Source organism: Aedes albopictus, chromosome 1 (genome assembly GCF_035046485.1).
Source record: "Aedes albopictus strain Foshan chromosome 1, AalbF5, whole genome shotgun sequence".
Taxonomy (NCBI): Eukaryota; Metazoa; Arthropoda; class Insecta; order Diptera; family Culicidae; genus Aedes; species Aedes albopictus.
The window spans coordinates 307,502,520-307,518,063 of NC_085136.1; the positions used below are offsets into that span (position 1 = coordinate 307,502,520).

The 15,544-nt window shown below is 39.1% G+C and overlaps 1 protein-coding gene across 7 annotated transcripts in view; it reads right to left on the reverse strand.

The window, feature by feature from the left end:
- LOC109408278 (E3 ubiquitin-protein ligase RNF19B) overlaps window positions 1–15,544 on the reverse strand; it is a 289,705-nt gene that overhangs the window by 99,586 nt on the left and 174,575 nt on the right. For 4 of the 7 annotated variants that reach the window (XM_062847105.1, XM_062847100.1, XM_062847104.1 and 1 more), the window contains one exon: window positions 5,385–6,045. In XM_062847105.1, coding sequence (XP_062703089.1) covers window positions 5,385–6,045 — 661 coding nt within the window. The remainder of the gene's footprint in view (window positions 1–5,384; window positions 6,046–15,544) is intronic. The other 3 variants (XM_062847106.1, XM_062847102.1, XM_062847101.1) reach the window with 1 other exon arrangement.

Sequence of the window (15,544 nt, forward strand, 5' to 3'; positions counted from 1 at the left end):
TCCTTCGGGAGTTCTTTCAAGGTTTTCTTCTCCTCTCTTCCACCAGCAGTTTCTTCGGACATCCCGTCAGGGATTTTAACCGGATTTTTTTTTTGAGTTTCCATCAGAACTTCTTCCTGGGTTTCCTGAAGGAGTTCCTTTCGGGATTCCTCCTCGAGTTCCTTCTTAGTTTCCTTCAGAAATTCACTTCATTCCGAGATCTCTACAAGAAACCCCTCTGGTATTCTTTTAAAGCCCTTTCAGGAGCTGCTTCTGGGACTCTTCCAGCAGTTCTTTTTCGGATTCCTTCAGCAATTCAATCCTGGATTCTTCTGGGATTCCTCGAGAACTTCCCTCTAGGATTTATCAAAGTTTTATTCCCGGAACTTCTTCTGGTACTTTTTCCGGCATCCCTCCATTCACTCCTCCAGGAGGAGGAATCCCTTTACGGATTCCATTCATAGTTCTTTCTGGAATTCCTTCAGGATTTACTATAATAGATTTCATCAGGAGTTCTATCTGGATATACTCCGGGAATCCCCAAATGTTGTTTTCGGGATTCTTTCAAAAATTTCTTCCGTGTTTTCTTCAGAAATTGATTCAGGAGTTCCTTCTGAGATTCTACAAATAGCTTCTTCTGAGATTCTTCGAGGAGTTTATTCAAGATTTCGCCGAAAGTCCCATCTAGAATTGCTCCAGGAGCTCCTCACGATTTCTTTAGTTATTTTTCTATGATTTCCTTTTAAGATTCGTCCAGGAGTTGCTTCTGAAACGCTCCTGGCAGTATCTTAAGGGATTCCTTCTGAGATTCCTCCAAATCGTTTTGGAATGTTTTCAGAAGTTTTTTTTCTGAGATTCCCAATAGGAATTCCTGTGGAAATGTTATCCTTCTTCTGTCAGTGAAACCTATAAAGAACACCATGAGAAATTCCTTACAAAGCTGCTAGAGTAGCTTCCTAAGAAATAATTTGAGGAATGTTTAGAGGAAGTCATGTAGAAACTATATAGGAACTCCAGTAATAATGCCATTGGAATGCTTTGTTGGCATCGCATAGCCCCCTCTTTCGGCCTATCCCACACGTAAACTAAAAAAAACAAACAAATGCGCATAACTGGAAAGGAGATCGAAAATGTATGCGTCAAACAATTTTAACATTTAATTTCAATTTTACCACTTTGGAACTTGAAAATGTTACTTTGTTTAGCATTTTCTGATTCCATAATTCTTCTGGCTTAATGGGTGATCTGACTGGGGTTTCCAGTTAGAATAGTGGTGAAGGCTATGGATCGCCAATCCAAAGGCGAAGGGGTCGATTCCCGTTCCAGTCGGGAACATTTTCACGGCTCCCTGGGGATAGTGTATCTATTATTGTCCTTGCCTCACAATGTACAAATTCATGTAATGTCAGGCAAAGAAAGCCTATTAATTAATAACTAAACCTATATTGAAGAGCGGCGGGCCAAGATCCAGTGGAAACGTAGAGCCATTAAGTAGAAGAAGAAGGTTCAGCTTCTGAAATGAGCTGTAGCTGATTGATCTAGATATGTCGAAATGATATTTTCACACGTATTTTCAGCAATGCTCACGACTGTTAGTAAGTTTCTTAACTAAGAGCAAGTTTACCGGGGGCTACTATCTGGGTGAGTAAAATGATTGCCCACAGAGTTGTCATTTTAGTTTAGTTACTTATTTCCACACCGGTCGCTACTATATTTAGTTACCGGATTACGTACCGGTCATTGCCAAATACTGTTGCGGTATAAACAAAATATTATGGAAACCTATTTTGGAAGAATTTTTCTGGGATTCCCCAGGCATTCTCTCTGAGATTCTAGCATGAATTTTTACTGAGTATCCTCGAGCAATACGTACTAGGATTTCCCCAGGAATTCCAGATTTCCTCAGGAATCTCTTCCGGGATTTTACCTAAAATTTCTACTGGGATTTCTCCAGGAATTCCTCCGGGAATTCCTCCAGGAATACCTCCGGGAATTCCTCCGAGTAATTCCTCCAGGAATTCCTCTGGGAATTCCTCCTAAGATTCCTCCAGGATTTTCTCCGAGGATTCCTCCAGGAATTTCTCCGAGGATTCTTCCGGGAATTCCTCCGGGAATTCCCGAGGATTCTCCGAGTAATTCCTGCGAGAATTTCTCCGGAAATTTCTCCGAGGATTCCTCCAGAAATTTCACCGAGAATTCCTCCGAGGATTCCTCCGGGAATTTTTCCAAGAATTTCTCCAGGAATTCCATTATTAGTTTCTCCAGGAATTCCTCCGGGGGTTCATTATGAAATTTATTCGGATTTTTCTTCAGGAAATGCATTCGTGGGTTTTTTCCAGGAATTCCTCCGAGGATTCCTTCCGGCTATTCCCCGAGGATTGCTCCAGGCATTTCTCCAGGGAATCCTCACGGAAATTCCTGCGGGAATTCCTCGGGAATTCACCTGATTAATTTTCGGATGAATTTCTAGGGGAATCTTCGAAGGAATTCTAGGAGGAATCTCCACAGAAATTGTATATGAAATTCCCGGAGGAACTTCCGGATTAATCCTCGGTTAAATTCTTGAGCAATCCTGGATGATTTTCTGCAATAATCCTCGTAGGAATAACCGGAAGAATTGCTGGAGAAATTTCCGGAGGAATTCCTGTACGACCTTTTGCAGGAATACCAGAAGAAATTAAAGGAAGAATCGTTAAAGAACTATAGAAATATTCCAAAAGTAATTTCTGAAGACATTCCCGGAGGAGTTCCTTAAGGAATCACAGGAGCAATTGCTACAGGATTCTCTGGAAGAATTCCTGGAGGAATCCCAAGAGAAATACCCGGACCGATTTCTAGATTAAGTTTATTGAGGAATCCAAGGAGAAAATGCTGTAGGGTTCCTCGGAGGAATTTCTTGAGGATCCTACAGAAGAATTCTTGGAGAATCCCCCGGGGGAATTCCTGGAAAATTCCCCGGAGGATTTCCTGAATGAATCCCCGAAGAAATGCCTGAATTAATCAACGGAGGAATGTCTAGAGTAATTACCATTCCTGGAGGAATTTCTGGAGGAATTACCGGAGGAATTCCTGGAGGAATTACCGGAGGAATTCCTGGACGAATTACCGGAGGAATTCCTGGAGGAATTACCGGAGGAATTCCTGGAGGAATTACCGGTGGAATTCCTGGAGGAATTACCGGTGGAATTCCTGGAGGAATTACCGCTGGAATTCCTGGAGGAATTACCGGAGGAATTCCTAGAGGAATTACCGGAGGAATTACCGGAGGAATTAACGGAGGAATTACCGGAGAAATTTGTGGAGTAATTCCCAGAGGAACTCCTGGAAGAATTCCCAGAGGAATTCCTGGAGGAATTTCGGTCAGGATGGCCGTTTAGCCTGTTCCGGGTGGACCAGTAATCTACACAGTTCCCGAACCATTATTCACCGAAATCCCCTCGACGTGCAGAGCGAGATTTTCCGTTTCTCGCTCACGCCCCGGGAGACATCCCACAGCGTCCCACAATCGATTCCCCCGCAACTATCGGGCGCTTAAATTTGTGCGCTCGATGTTTCCCGAAAGCCTCGCTGCTATTTTACTAGCCCGGTTAGTAGCCCCCGATAAGGTATAGCGCTATAATACTGCGCTATGTAATTTAGTTTAGTCGCGCACCGGTAAAGGTGCTCTAAGTGAATAGTAAATAAATGTTCCTATCCCTGAAGGGAGTCAAGAGCTCAGCATGAGATGGGTTGAAAGCCGATTGGGAAAGAGTCGTTCCACTCATAGATGAAACTGAGTAGAAAAACATAAGGCTAATCGATTTTTGAATAGGTAAGTCCAACTCAATTACTTAGTAGATGTTTTTCTCGGTGACTGACTCGTGACGTTGCAAACTCAATAAAGAAAGAAAAGAACTCGAAGAAAATCGCGTTTATCTTGTAATGTAAGTACGACAAGGTTATATTCCATTATCTGTATAAAAGCCCAGGATCTACATAACGAAGTATTACATCTCTAGAAACGCAAATGATTTTCGAAGAATATAGACATCTGCTGATGATAATCATGATGATGAAGGCAATTCTCTCTCCTATACCAACTGAACAACTGGCTTTCTCAGGAACTTTCCTATTCCGAAGAAATTGTTTTGCATTTCGTGAGATAAATTTATGATTCTAGGAGGAGGCAACAACCTCAGTAAGAGCAATTCCATTCTGACAAACATGGCGAGTTCCGCGAACCGGCTGTTTTGTTTGCACGGTGATGTTTTAGCCTTGCGTTACACCATTAAGATGATTGAAGTTTTGTATGAATGTAAGTGCTTTTGATTGACTTAGTAAGTGGATAAATTGATTGCCTCCATTAGGACGCTTTCAGTTAAAATAGCAAGTCGCTGATCCATCAAAATGTACTGCAATCAAGGCGTTGAATAGCATGCGATGAATAATAATGTCATTACTTCTGCTGAAAATAAGTCATTTAGTGCGAGTCAATTGAAACATAAAACCGTATCGCATTCGTTCATCGAACCACGCCTTCTTGACATGTCAGTGTGACTCAGCGGCAAAACGTTCGATTCACACCTCTGCTGTGTTCTGTAGGTATAGCTCCTACAAGAATGTTCTACCGCCGCACCGCGCCGCGAGCGAAATGTTATGTAATTGTACGCGCCGGCTATCGGAAACCACCGACGACGCCGCCGCCGCCGCGTTCCTTTAGAACAATTAATCCGTCCTTGAACTAAACCTTTTTCCACCTGCTATTGCACTTCGTTCGGTCGGTGAGTGAGAGGGGGTAACAAGAGGGTGCAAACTCGAAACGATTAAAACCGATTGACTTCTAAATGATTCTAAATTGCCGCCGTATCGCCCGAAGAATTAACTGCTGCACGGTTTTTAATTGCGCGCCTGGCCTGTTCAGTACGGTGGTGTGTGACGTACCTACGTTAACAGCGCCGTAGAACTTGGCAACAAATGATATCCATACTAAACTTTGCGCTGCTTTGAGGCAGGTGATGACTAAGTCATACTTTACCCTGTTGGGCTATAATAACCATCAATTAGAAATACGTGTCGGGATTTACCTGCACGGAATCAGTTAAGATAAAAGTGAATCCGTGAGGAAATGCTTGAAAATGTTGTCCCGAGAGATTCGACAAACTTTGATTTGTTCCTTCAGAGAAAAAACTGTGTCCTGTTGAACGGACTCATAATACGATTCATTCAAAAATAACATAATAAATTGCAGTGATTAGTACGACATCATTTTCAGTAAACCAGTAATGTAATATGAGAATGTGAAACAAACAAATGATAGGCTAACACCGGTTTAGTATAAGATACATCCCCAAGAAAAAAGCAAACATTCACACAAGAACAAAACAAAGCGGCAAACTGAAAACATAATACGATCAATAACTCCTTACTATGGTGTGAACCATGACTTATACTACCGGACGGTGCCCTGGTCGGACTCTGGCGGGACGCTCGGGCCGCATCGCACGTCTGATCCGGATGCCACTCGGCCTTGCAGTGGTAGCAGAACTGCACGTCGCAACCCGGCCGCTCGCAGCGTATCCGCGGGCAGGAAGCACAGCCACTGGCAACGACGGCATAGCTGCAGTCCGGTCCCGGGCACCACCGGGAGTCCGGATCGGCCAGCAGCACTCGCCGGACCATGAAGTCTTCGTATTTGGTTATGGCAGCGGGGAACGCTTTCAGCAGCGTTTGAATGTCAGTCGGGTGCATCGATTCCGGACACTGCGGGCAGCTGATGTCCGTGCGGCTTTCGGAGATTTCGATCATCAGGTAGTTCTCCAGGCAGCCCCGGCAGGCGTAGTGTTTGCAGTTGAGCAACGAGTAGAACTCGTCGCCGGCCGGCAGATTGTCGTAGCAGAGGGGGCACTCCTCGGGCGATTTGGTGGCTGCCGCCGCCGAAGCAGCGCCGGAACCGGACCCGGTCGTGCTCTTACTGTGCAGACTATTGGACGACTTATGACTATTTGGCGTGAGTTTGGAGGTGGAGGTGCCTCGGTCCAGATTGCCTGGCGAGTTGGCCGAATGTTGCGAAGTGGAATCAAGATTGTGCTGAAAAAAAAGAAGGAAAAAATGACTGTTAGAACAACGCTTACACTCACAATTGAAATGAATTTTAGTCCAAAGTTAGAGCATCTTGCTTATATAGCCAGAATACTCGATTACCCAGTAAGATTATTGTAGTTTGATACGCAATTTTCACAACATGTCCCATCGTACTCCACTAGAGCAGTTCCGATTTTAAACAAGTTGAAAAATCAAAGCTCCCATAACGGCACCATCATTTCAAAAGGGCGTTACTGCATTTCCAAACAATGCATTCTCACAAAGCTGTGAAGCGTATCCCATCCCTCTCGAGCAATCCACTAGCACAAATAGAAAGAAAATATCCTCCTTTTTCGATTAATGGATGTGAATTGCGTGTGATGAATGGAATAAAATCCACAGCTGTGTGAGTAGGCATTGGTTGCAAAAGCAGTTACGCCCTTTTGAAATATTAATGTTCTCCATTCTTGCTAAACCAGAGTCCTGTCAAATTTGCATCCATTTCGGTGGTGATTTAACCCTTTGAAACCGGAGTTTATCCAAGCGTTCTTCTGGAGTTTTTTCTACGTTTTTCTGTAGTTTTGGTACTCAATAGTATAAAAACGGTAGAGTATTATGCGGAATATTTTTTCTGGACATTATAGGTCATCCAAACTATTCTTGAGTTTAGATCCTTAAGTCTATGACTGTAACGGTGACTTCTAAATAGACAATATCAGATCAGATGGGATATCCTAAGTCATCCCAACTGTTCTTGAGTTTAGATCCTAAAGTCTGCGGGTGTAACGGTAACTGATTTCATTATACAAAGCAGCGTTTTGTAATATATCATGTTCAGTAAGTCTTCTGAAAGTTCATTAGACAGTATCAGATCAGTCGGGGTATCCTAGGTCATCCAAACTGTTCTTGAGTTTAGATCCTATAGTCTACGGGTGTATTGGTAACTTCTTTCATTATACATAGCTACAATTTGTAATCTATCATGTCCAGCATGCCTTCTGAAAATTCAATAGACAATATCAAATCATTCAGGTCATCCAAACTTGAGTTTAGATCCTAAAGTTTATGACTGTAACGGTAACTTCTTCCATTAAAAGCTACGATTTGTATTCTATCATGTCCAGCAAGTCTTCTGAAAGTTACAGTGGTTGTTTTTATCAACTAAGCTTCATAAAATAAAGAAGCCCATAATATCTAAAAAATATATAACAACTTGTATTGTTCCTCTAACTGCTTTGGTAAGTACAGTTGATTATGTAACACCTTAACGTAGTAGCAAAAGCTATTATCACAAGTGTAGACCTGAAGCTATGGTCTCCGGAGTAGTGGTGTTGATATGGAATATCTCTAAACTATCATTATAGATTACAGTCTAAAGTTCATTGTGAGACTAACTACTGTTACTATCAAGAGCTTAACTTCAGGATAGTTTGGACGACCCTCAATGTCCCAAAGGTTCATAAAAATATAGTAGACTTTAGGTTAATCAGTATGTCAGATATAGCTGATGTTACGAGTGTAGACCTGAAGTTCTGAGCTCACGGCAGACCTGGAACATTCCCATAGTGTCTCTAAATGACATTTGAGATTTCAAGAGCTTCATAGATCTCAGCAGATGCTATGCTATCATTTATGGTGAAAACACGAAGTTTTTCTTGTAGATTTGAATGGCTTCATTATAGAACAGTTTGGACGACCGTGAATTACCCAAAGGTTAATCATAAAAAAGTAGACTTCAGATTGTTCCAGTAACTTCGGTTGATTATGCAGCGTTACTCAGTATAACATATATGGATACATTTACGAGTGTAGACCTGAAGTTCTGAACTCAGAGGAAGTTTGGCTGATCTGGAATATCCCTGTAGTGTCTCTGAATGACATTTGGGATTTCAAGAGCTTCGCGGACCCCAGCAGATTATACAAAACTATTATAAAGGGTGATACGGTCACACAATTTTTTTTCATAACTTTAGACTGCGTACACCAAAACAGCTGATTTTTGGACCAGTAATGCTACATTATATGTAGCTTATACCATAAAATTTTCATCAAAATCAAATAAATATTGGTTGATATATAGATAAAACCATCGACCTACCTTTTTAAAATTTTGTACAAAGGCGTTCCATAGTAAATTTTCGAAAATTCAAGGTCAGTGAAGCACAATTTTGATTATCAAACTAAAAATACTGCTTCGATTTTTATCAAAATTTTACAGTATAATACTATTATGAAAATATGTTCTTAGTAAAAATTTGAGCCATTTTGTATGAATACTTCCAAAGTTGTAGCAGTTTGAATATGGAAAAAACTGACCGGGTGCCACTTAAGCAAATATAACTTTGTAACGGCTGGATCAAATTGAATGAAATTTTTACACAACATTTTGATATGCATACTCCACATACAGAAATATTTTCATTGAAATCGGTTAAGTATCTCTGGCTCTATAAATAAAACAGTAAAAATGTGTTCTTATTTGTGCACAAAATTTTAAAATTGCAGATCTCAGGGTTCAACAATATCTTTGCAAATACTTGACCGATTTTGATGAAAATTTTATGGTACAGGCTACATATGATGTACCATTACTGATCCAAAAATCAGCTGTTTTGGTGTACGCAGTCTAAAGTTATGAAAAAAAATGTGTGACCAAAATTTGACTTGACTTGACAAAATTTAACAAAATTTGACCACATAAACAAATATAACTTTGTAACGGCTGGATCAAATTGAATGAAATTTTTACACAACATTTTGATATGTATACTTTACACACAAAAAAATTTTCATTGAATTTGGTTCAGTATTTCTGGCTCTATAAATAAAAGAATAAAAATGCGTTCTTATTTTTTAATCCTCTTTGTACAAAATTTTAAAATTGCAGTTTCCAGGATTCACAATATCTCCGCAAATACTAAACCGATTTTGATGAAAATTTTATGGTACAAGCTACATATAATGTACCATTACTGGTTCAAAAATCAGCTGTTTCGGTGTACGCAGTCTCAAGTTATGAAACAAATTGTGTGACCAAATTTTGACCGTATCACCCTTTATATGGTGAAAACACATAAATTATTCTTGTAGATTTGAAGGACTTTATTATAAGTAGTTTGGTTGACCTGGAATATCCCTGTAGTGTCTCTGAACATTTGAGATTTCAAGAGCTTCGCGGACCCCAGCAGATTATACAAAACTATTAAGGGACCATTAGACTGTTTTTCATAATGACAAATATTTGCCATTGTAGTTATATATGGTGAAAACACATAAATTTTTTTTGTAGATTTGAAGGACTTTATTATAGAACAGTTTGGACGACCCTAGATGTCCCAAAGGTTTATAATAAGCTGGTAGACTTCAGATTGCTCCAGTAACTGCGGTTGATTATGTAGCGTTTCTCAGTATAACAGATATGGATACTGTTACGAGTGTGGACCCGAAATCCTGAACTCTAAGGTTGTTTGGCTGACCTGAAATATCCCTATTGCGTCTATAAATGACATTGTAAATGTCAAGAGCTTCACGGATCCCAGTAGCTAATGCAATGCTATTAATTGTGGCGGAAATACATAAAATTATTCGTGTAGATTCAAAGGACTTCACAACAGGACAGTTTGGAACACCTAGAACATCCCAGAATATAAAACACCTTTTGATATTCTTGACAAAGGCTAAATGGATACATATAAACTAAACCAATTTCATTTTTTTCAAATTTAATAGTGTTCAGGATGTTCTAGGTTATCAATGAAGTTCCAAATACAAATATTCCATTTTTTCTCTAATAGAGGACTCAATTTGCAACAACTTTGCCGAAGACAGTATTCTGTTTTATCGAATGGGCGAATTTATACAACCATTTCTATGTTGGGGTCATATATGACCTCTCCGGCTCCAAAGGGTTAACCAAATGCAAAACAGTTTTCTATAGGAATTACATACTATGAAGAATGTTCACAAAAGGTTCTACGCGCTGTAGAGCATTCACATCTGGATCCCAATGACGAATGCTGCAGAAGACGTTCAAAATGCATCTCTGGTTTGCTGAACAATCTTCAGCCGTTTTTGGACGAAGAAGGAGTTATACGGATGGGAGAACAAATACGAACCGCACCAAACGTTTTATATGCAGCAAAATATCCTGTGATTCTTACCAAGGCATCATGCGTTCACATTTATGCTTGTTGATGGCTATCATCTACGGTTTCTGCATGGGAACACGGAAACCATTGTCAATGAATTGAGCCAGACGTTCCACATCTCGAGGCCATGCGTACGGTGTCAAGTAAATGTTAATGGTGTAAAATCAAGAAAGTTCGTCCAAGACCTTCGCAGATGGCAGCACTTTCAAGAATTTGTCCAACCGCATTTTTGAGGCCAGTCACTAACATCGATATCGATTTTTTTAAACCATTGGAAGTCGTCGTTGGAAAAAGTGTTGTTAAGGGGTACGAGGCATTCTTCACTTGCTCAAATACTCGAAATACATGATCTCTCCATAAAGTCATTCAAGCTAGCTTACCGACGCACACTGTTGCGGATGGCATAAAAACGTGATCGAAATTGTTTTGACCATGAAAACATGATTTTTGATCTTTGGTGTCTTCAGCAAAGTTTTTCTATAAAATAAGCCCTAATTTATGGAAATATCAGTTTTGTGATCAATCCCCCTAAAAGTGAGAAACGATTTCTATCTTTTTCATTTGTAAACCAAAAAAATATGTTTGTTCAGAGAAGTTGTAGACAATTTCACTAGAAACAACTTTGCCGAACATACAAAATTTCTATCTTTTGATTTGTATGTACATTTGAGGCGTTTTTTATGAAGCACCCCTAAAAATCAGTTTTTTGCTTATAACTTTTTCTATGAATTTTTCACGATTTTCAAATGTTCTAGCAAATGTTTTGCCTTATTAAAACGCGTAACTTTTGCGAAGAAAGTATATATCTATCTCTCATATTTATCATGTTATTGGAAATTTCACTTTAAAAAATGCTTATGTTTGACATACCCATTTGTTAGCTTTCGCACGTTTTCGCAGACCAGAATTTTCACATTTGAAAATATGGAACGAGTTTTATCAATTGCAAATATAGCCAGTTTTAGCCTGATTTCGCCTGCATATTTAAATTCACATACTAGAAATGACTATCATTATAAAATGTGTTACTGTAAAATGATCAAGATATCAAAAAAATGTACTTAGTGCTTTTCTTACATTATTTTTCCACATGAACACGCGAAAACGTTTTCACAGAATCACTTGGAACTGCATCAGATGACTTTCCCATAAAATTTCAGTTTTTTTTTTTTCAGATAAACAGTGGCTCTCATAGTAGTACGATAAGTCTCTTCCACAAAATAAACGATATTGTTGGATGATCTTGCTAATGCTCATAAAATTTTTCGAGTTCATGTACACTTTGCAGAAATGTAAATTTTCAGAATGTTTAAATAACAGCATCTAATGATTCGATTAAAATTGGGTCTCAATTTGTTTACTTGAAAATTATTACATATCTGTTATTATTAACGCATATCATTGATTAACGTCATCACTTATTTCATTGCTTCCAGTTACTATCTCGTCATATGTTTAGAGCAGAAGGTTGTTCGCATCCTACGTTTATGGTGTTCTAGTTTTTTTAGGGAATAATCCAATATTCCTTATTATGGGATCAGATGTTTCAAGCAGACGATGTAGGAGATCTGTGTTAGTTTAGATTTTTGGAAACTTACGTCTATGATCCTCTCTGTAATTCCTGGTGTCTTTGTTGCGTGACTCTTGTGCTTCCTCGGACAGAAAAACATACATACAGTAACTGGAAGCAATACATTTAATGATGACAGTAATCAATGATATATATGTGTTAATATTAACAGATAAGTTTCATTTTTCAAGTAAACAAATTAAAAATCAATATTAATCGAAACATCAGTTGTTGTTATTTGAACCTTCTGCAAATTAACATTTTCGCAAAGTGTACATGAACACGAAAAATTTTATGAGCATTAGCAAGAGCATTTAAAAATATCGATTATTTTGTGGAAGAGACTTATCGTACTACTATGAGAGCCACTGTTTATCTGAAAAAAAAAAACTTATATTTTATGTGAAAGTCATCTGATGCAGTTCCAAGTGATTATGTGAAAACATTTTTGCGTGTTCATGTGGGAAAATCATGTAAGAAAAGCACTAAGTACATTTTTTTGATATCTTGATCATTTTACAGTAACACATTTTATAATGATAGTCATTTCTAGCATGTAAATTTAAATATTCAGGCGAAATCAGGCTAAAACTGGCTATATTTGCAATAGATAAAACTCGTTCCATATTTTCAAATGTGAAAATCCTGGTCTGCGAAAACGTGCGAAAGTTAACAAATGGGTATGTCAAACATAAGCCTTTTTTAAAGTGAAATTTCCAATAACATGATAAATATGAGAGATAAATATATACTTTCTTCGCAAAAGTTACGCGTTTTAATAAGGCGAAACATTTGCTAGAACATTTGGAAATTGTGAAAAATTCTTAGAAAAAGTTATAAGCAAAAAACTGATTTTTAGGGGTGCTTCATAAAAAACGCCTCAAATGTACATACAAATCAAAAGATAGAAATTTTGTATGTTCGGCAAAGTTGTTTCTAGTAAAATTGCCTACAACTTCTCTGAACAAATATATTTTTTTAGTTTACAAATAAAAAAGTTAGAAACCGTTTCTCACTTTTAGGGGGATTGATCACAAAACTGATATATCCATAAATTAGGGCTTATTTTATAGAAAAACTTTGCCGAAGACACCAAAGATCAAAAATCATGTTTTCATGGTCAAAACAATTTCGATCACGTTTTTGGGCCATCCGCAACAGTGTGCGACGTTTTAAAGTGAGACGAGGAACACCAATGGAAATGCACACTTAAATGGCACATGTTGAAAGATTGCTTGGCGACCAGAGTTTTCCATTTGTCATGTGTACATCAATGTGACAGCGAGTCTCCCACCAAAGTGTCTCCTAGCTCTTCAAAATCGCAGCGTGGCCTTGTTGTTTACGATTCGGAAATTTTGCCAGCTTTGCTTTTGAACTCTTCGAAGAGGTCCTTCTGGGATTCCACAGGAATTCCATCCGGGATTTTGCAAAGATGTCCTTTGCGATTTCTTCACAAATTTGTTCCAGGGCTTTCTTCTGGGTTTTTCAGGGAGTTCTTGATGGGATTCTTCCAGGGGTTTATTTGGGATCCCTTCAGAGGTACCCTCCAGGAGTCTCCTTTGAGATTCCTAAAGAGGCTCTGTCTTTGATTCCTTCAAGAGCACTTGCCCGGATTCATCTAGGAAGCACTCCAAGGATTCTTCTAGAGAATCCTGGATTTCTTAAGAAATATTTTCAGTTATTACTTCAGGAGTTCCTGGTTTTCATCGAAATTCCACGCGAAATTTTTCTAGAAATTAAATCCGCTATTCTTCCAAGAATTTCTTCCGTGATCTCTCCACAAATTTGTTCCACGATAACCCTAGGATTTTCTTCTTCAGGGGGATTCCAGGTGTGTCTTCGGAAATTCCTTAAAACTTCCGCCTAAGATTTCTCCAGGAACCTCTGCCTGGATTCCTTCTGAGACTTCAAGAGATTTCTTCAGGGAGTTCTGCGAATCCTCCAGGTATTTCATCCGAGATTATTCTATTAGCTTCTTTGAAAGTTTTTCGACTTCCATAAAGCATTCCTAAAAATATGAAATCCCGGAAGAAACGGTTCCGGGCCATTAGGCCGAATGTCATTTAGCCGAATGCCGTTTGGCCGAAAGGATCATTTGGTTAGATACCGTTTGGTCGAAAACGGAATGATGAATTTAAGTCACTGTTCTCTATATCAGAATAACTCAAAAGAACCGTATATGATTCAAAGAAGGAAAAACTTCATAGTTAAACTAGAAAAATTGTCTATTATTTAACCCCTTCGGGAAGACTTTTTCGCCAACCTCGCTGCTATAGAACGCATCAGCGAGGTGCAAATGACTCAACCGTCCTGAAAGGGTTAAAGAAGTAAGTATTTCTAACTAGCTGTCCCGGCAAACGTCGTTCTGCCAGCCTACTGTGTTTTTTAACATGCAGATCTGTAGAAAAATGCACCGCAAACTTTTTCGTTTTCGGTGCCTTCCCGGTCGATATTCCCAAATATTTTTTTTTCGTACGAACACGTCGGAGCCCTGAACGAATGAAACACTGAAAGAATGGTGTAGAGCCGTTGGCCCGTTCTCGAGCCATACAAACACCATTCCATTTTTATTTATATAGATGATCATATTGGCAACTGCAATGTCTCCGGGTGTCCTACCCTGAATTCATTTGTTGGAGGAAAACCAGTAGGAATTTGCTGGAGTATTTCCTCAAAGAAATCCTCTAGGAACTTCATGAGGTATGGCGGATGAGTTTCTCAAAAGAAGTTCCCGGTGGAATTACCGTAATCCTGGAAGGAGTACTTGAAGTAAACCCATAAGTTTTTCCTAAAAGGATCCTGGAAATAGCTCCTGGAAAAAATCAGTGGCGTCGCGTAACCTCACTTTTTACCTGTGCACCAAGTATAAATTCTTGAATTTTTTGAACAAATTTGCTTGTAATAATTAGAAAATGACAAGAATAGCTGCTTTCACTCATTTCTATTTCAATTTTGATCATAAATCTCCTGCAATTACAAGTTTTAGGGTCGGTGCACAGGTAAAAAGTGAGGTTACGCGACGCCACTGGGAAAAATCCTGGATAAGCTTTTGTAGGGTTCCTGGACGGATCTCAGAAGGCATTCCTGAAGAAATCCATAGGGTTTGAAAATGGACAATTTTTGCGTGACGTAATTTATGGACGCTCCCTTAATGCTGATTCTTCACAAACTATGAGGAGATCCTAAAGGAATCTCGGAATTAATTTTTGAAAAAATCTAAAAACTCGTGATGTAAGCTCAGCAAATATTCCTTTAGAAAACCCGAAAAAATCTCAGGAATATTCCCTAGAGGAATCTGCACCTGAGCTCTTGAAGGAATCTCTGAAAGAACCTCTTTGAATCTCACCAAGAACTCTCTGGGAATTTCTAATGTTTAAGAGGAAAATTTAATGTGCTCTTGGGAGCTCGCCTACAATACGGCTCCCATACATAAGCCTACAGTAAGTGCGCACATCAACTCTGGCGGCGACATTTACAGAGGCTCATACATCCTGCCACTTCAACCACTTCTTCTGCGTCACATATGGGAGGCGCATGGTGTGTTCTGTGGAATTAGCGATGAAAGCGATCACTGAGTACCCGAGACCCGCGACATCCAAGCGAAGAAATGCTCGAAACAATGGTAACACTAGTTACAGCATGTTTGAACTCGGAAAGCTGATGATCATTTTTAGTGTAGCATTATGCCCTGAGTTCGAAAACGTGAAGGATAAAAAATTACAGTAAAGCGGAACTTTTTTTGGCTTTCCATACAAGGCTTTCGATTTGAAATCGATTTTGTTCTATT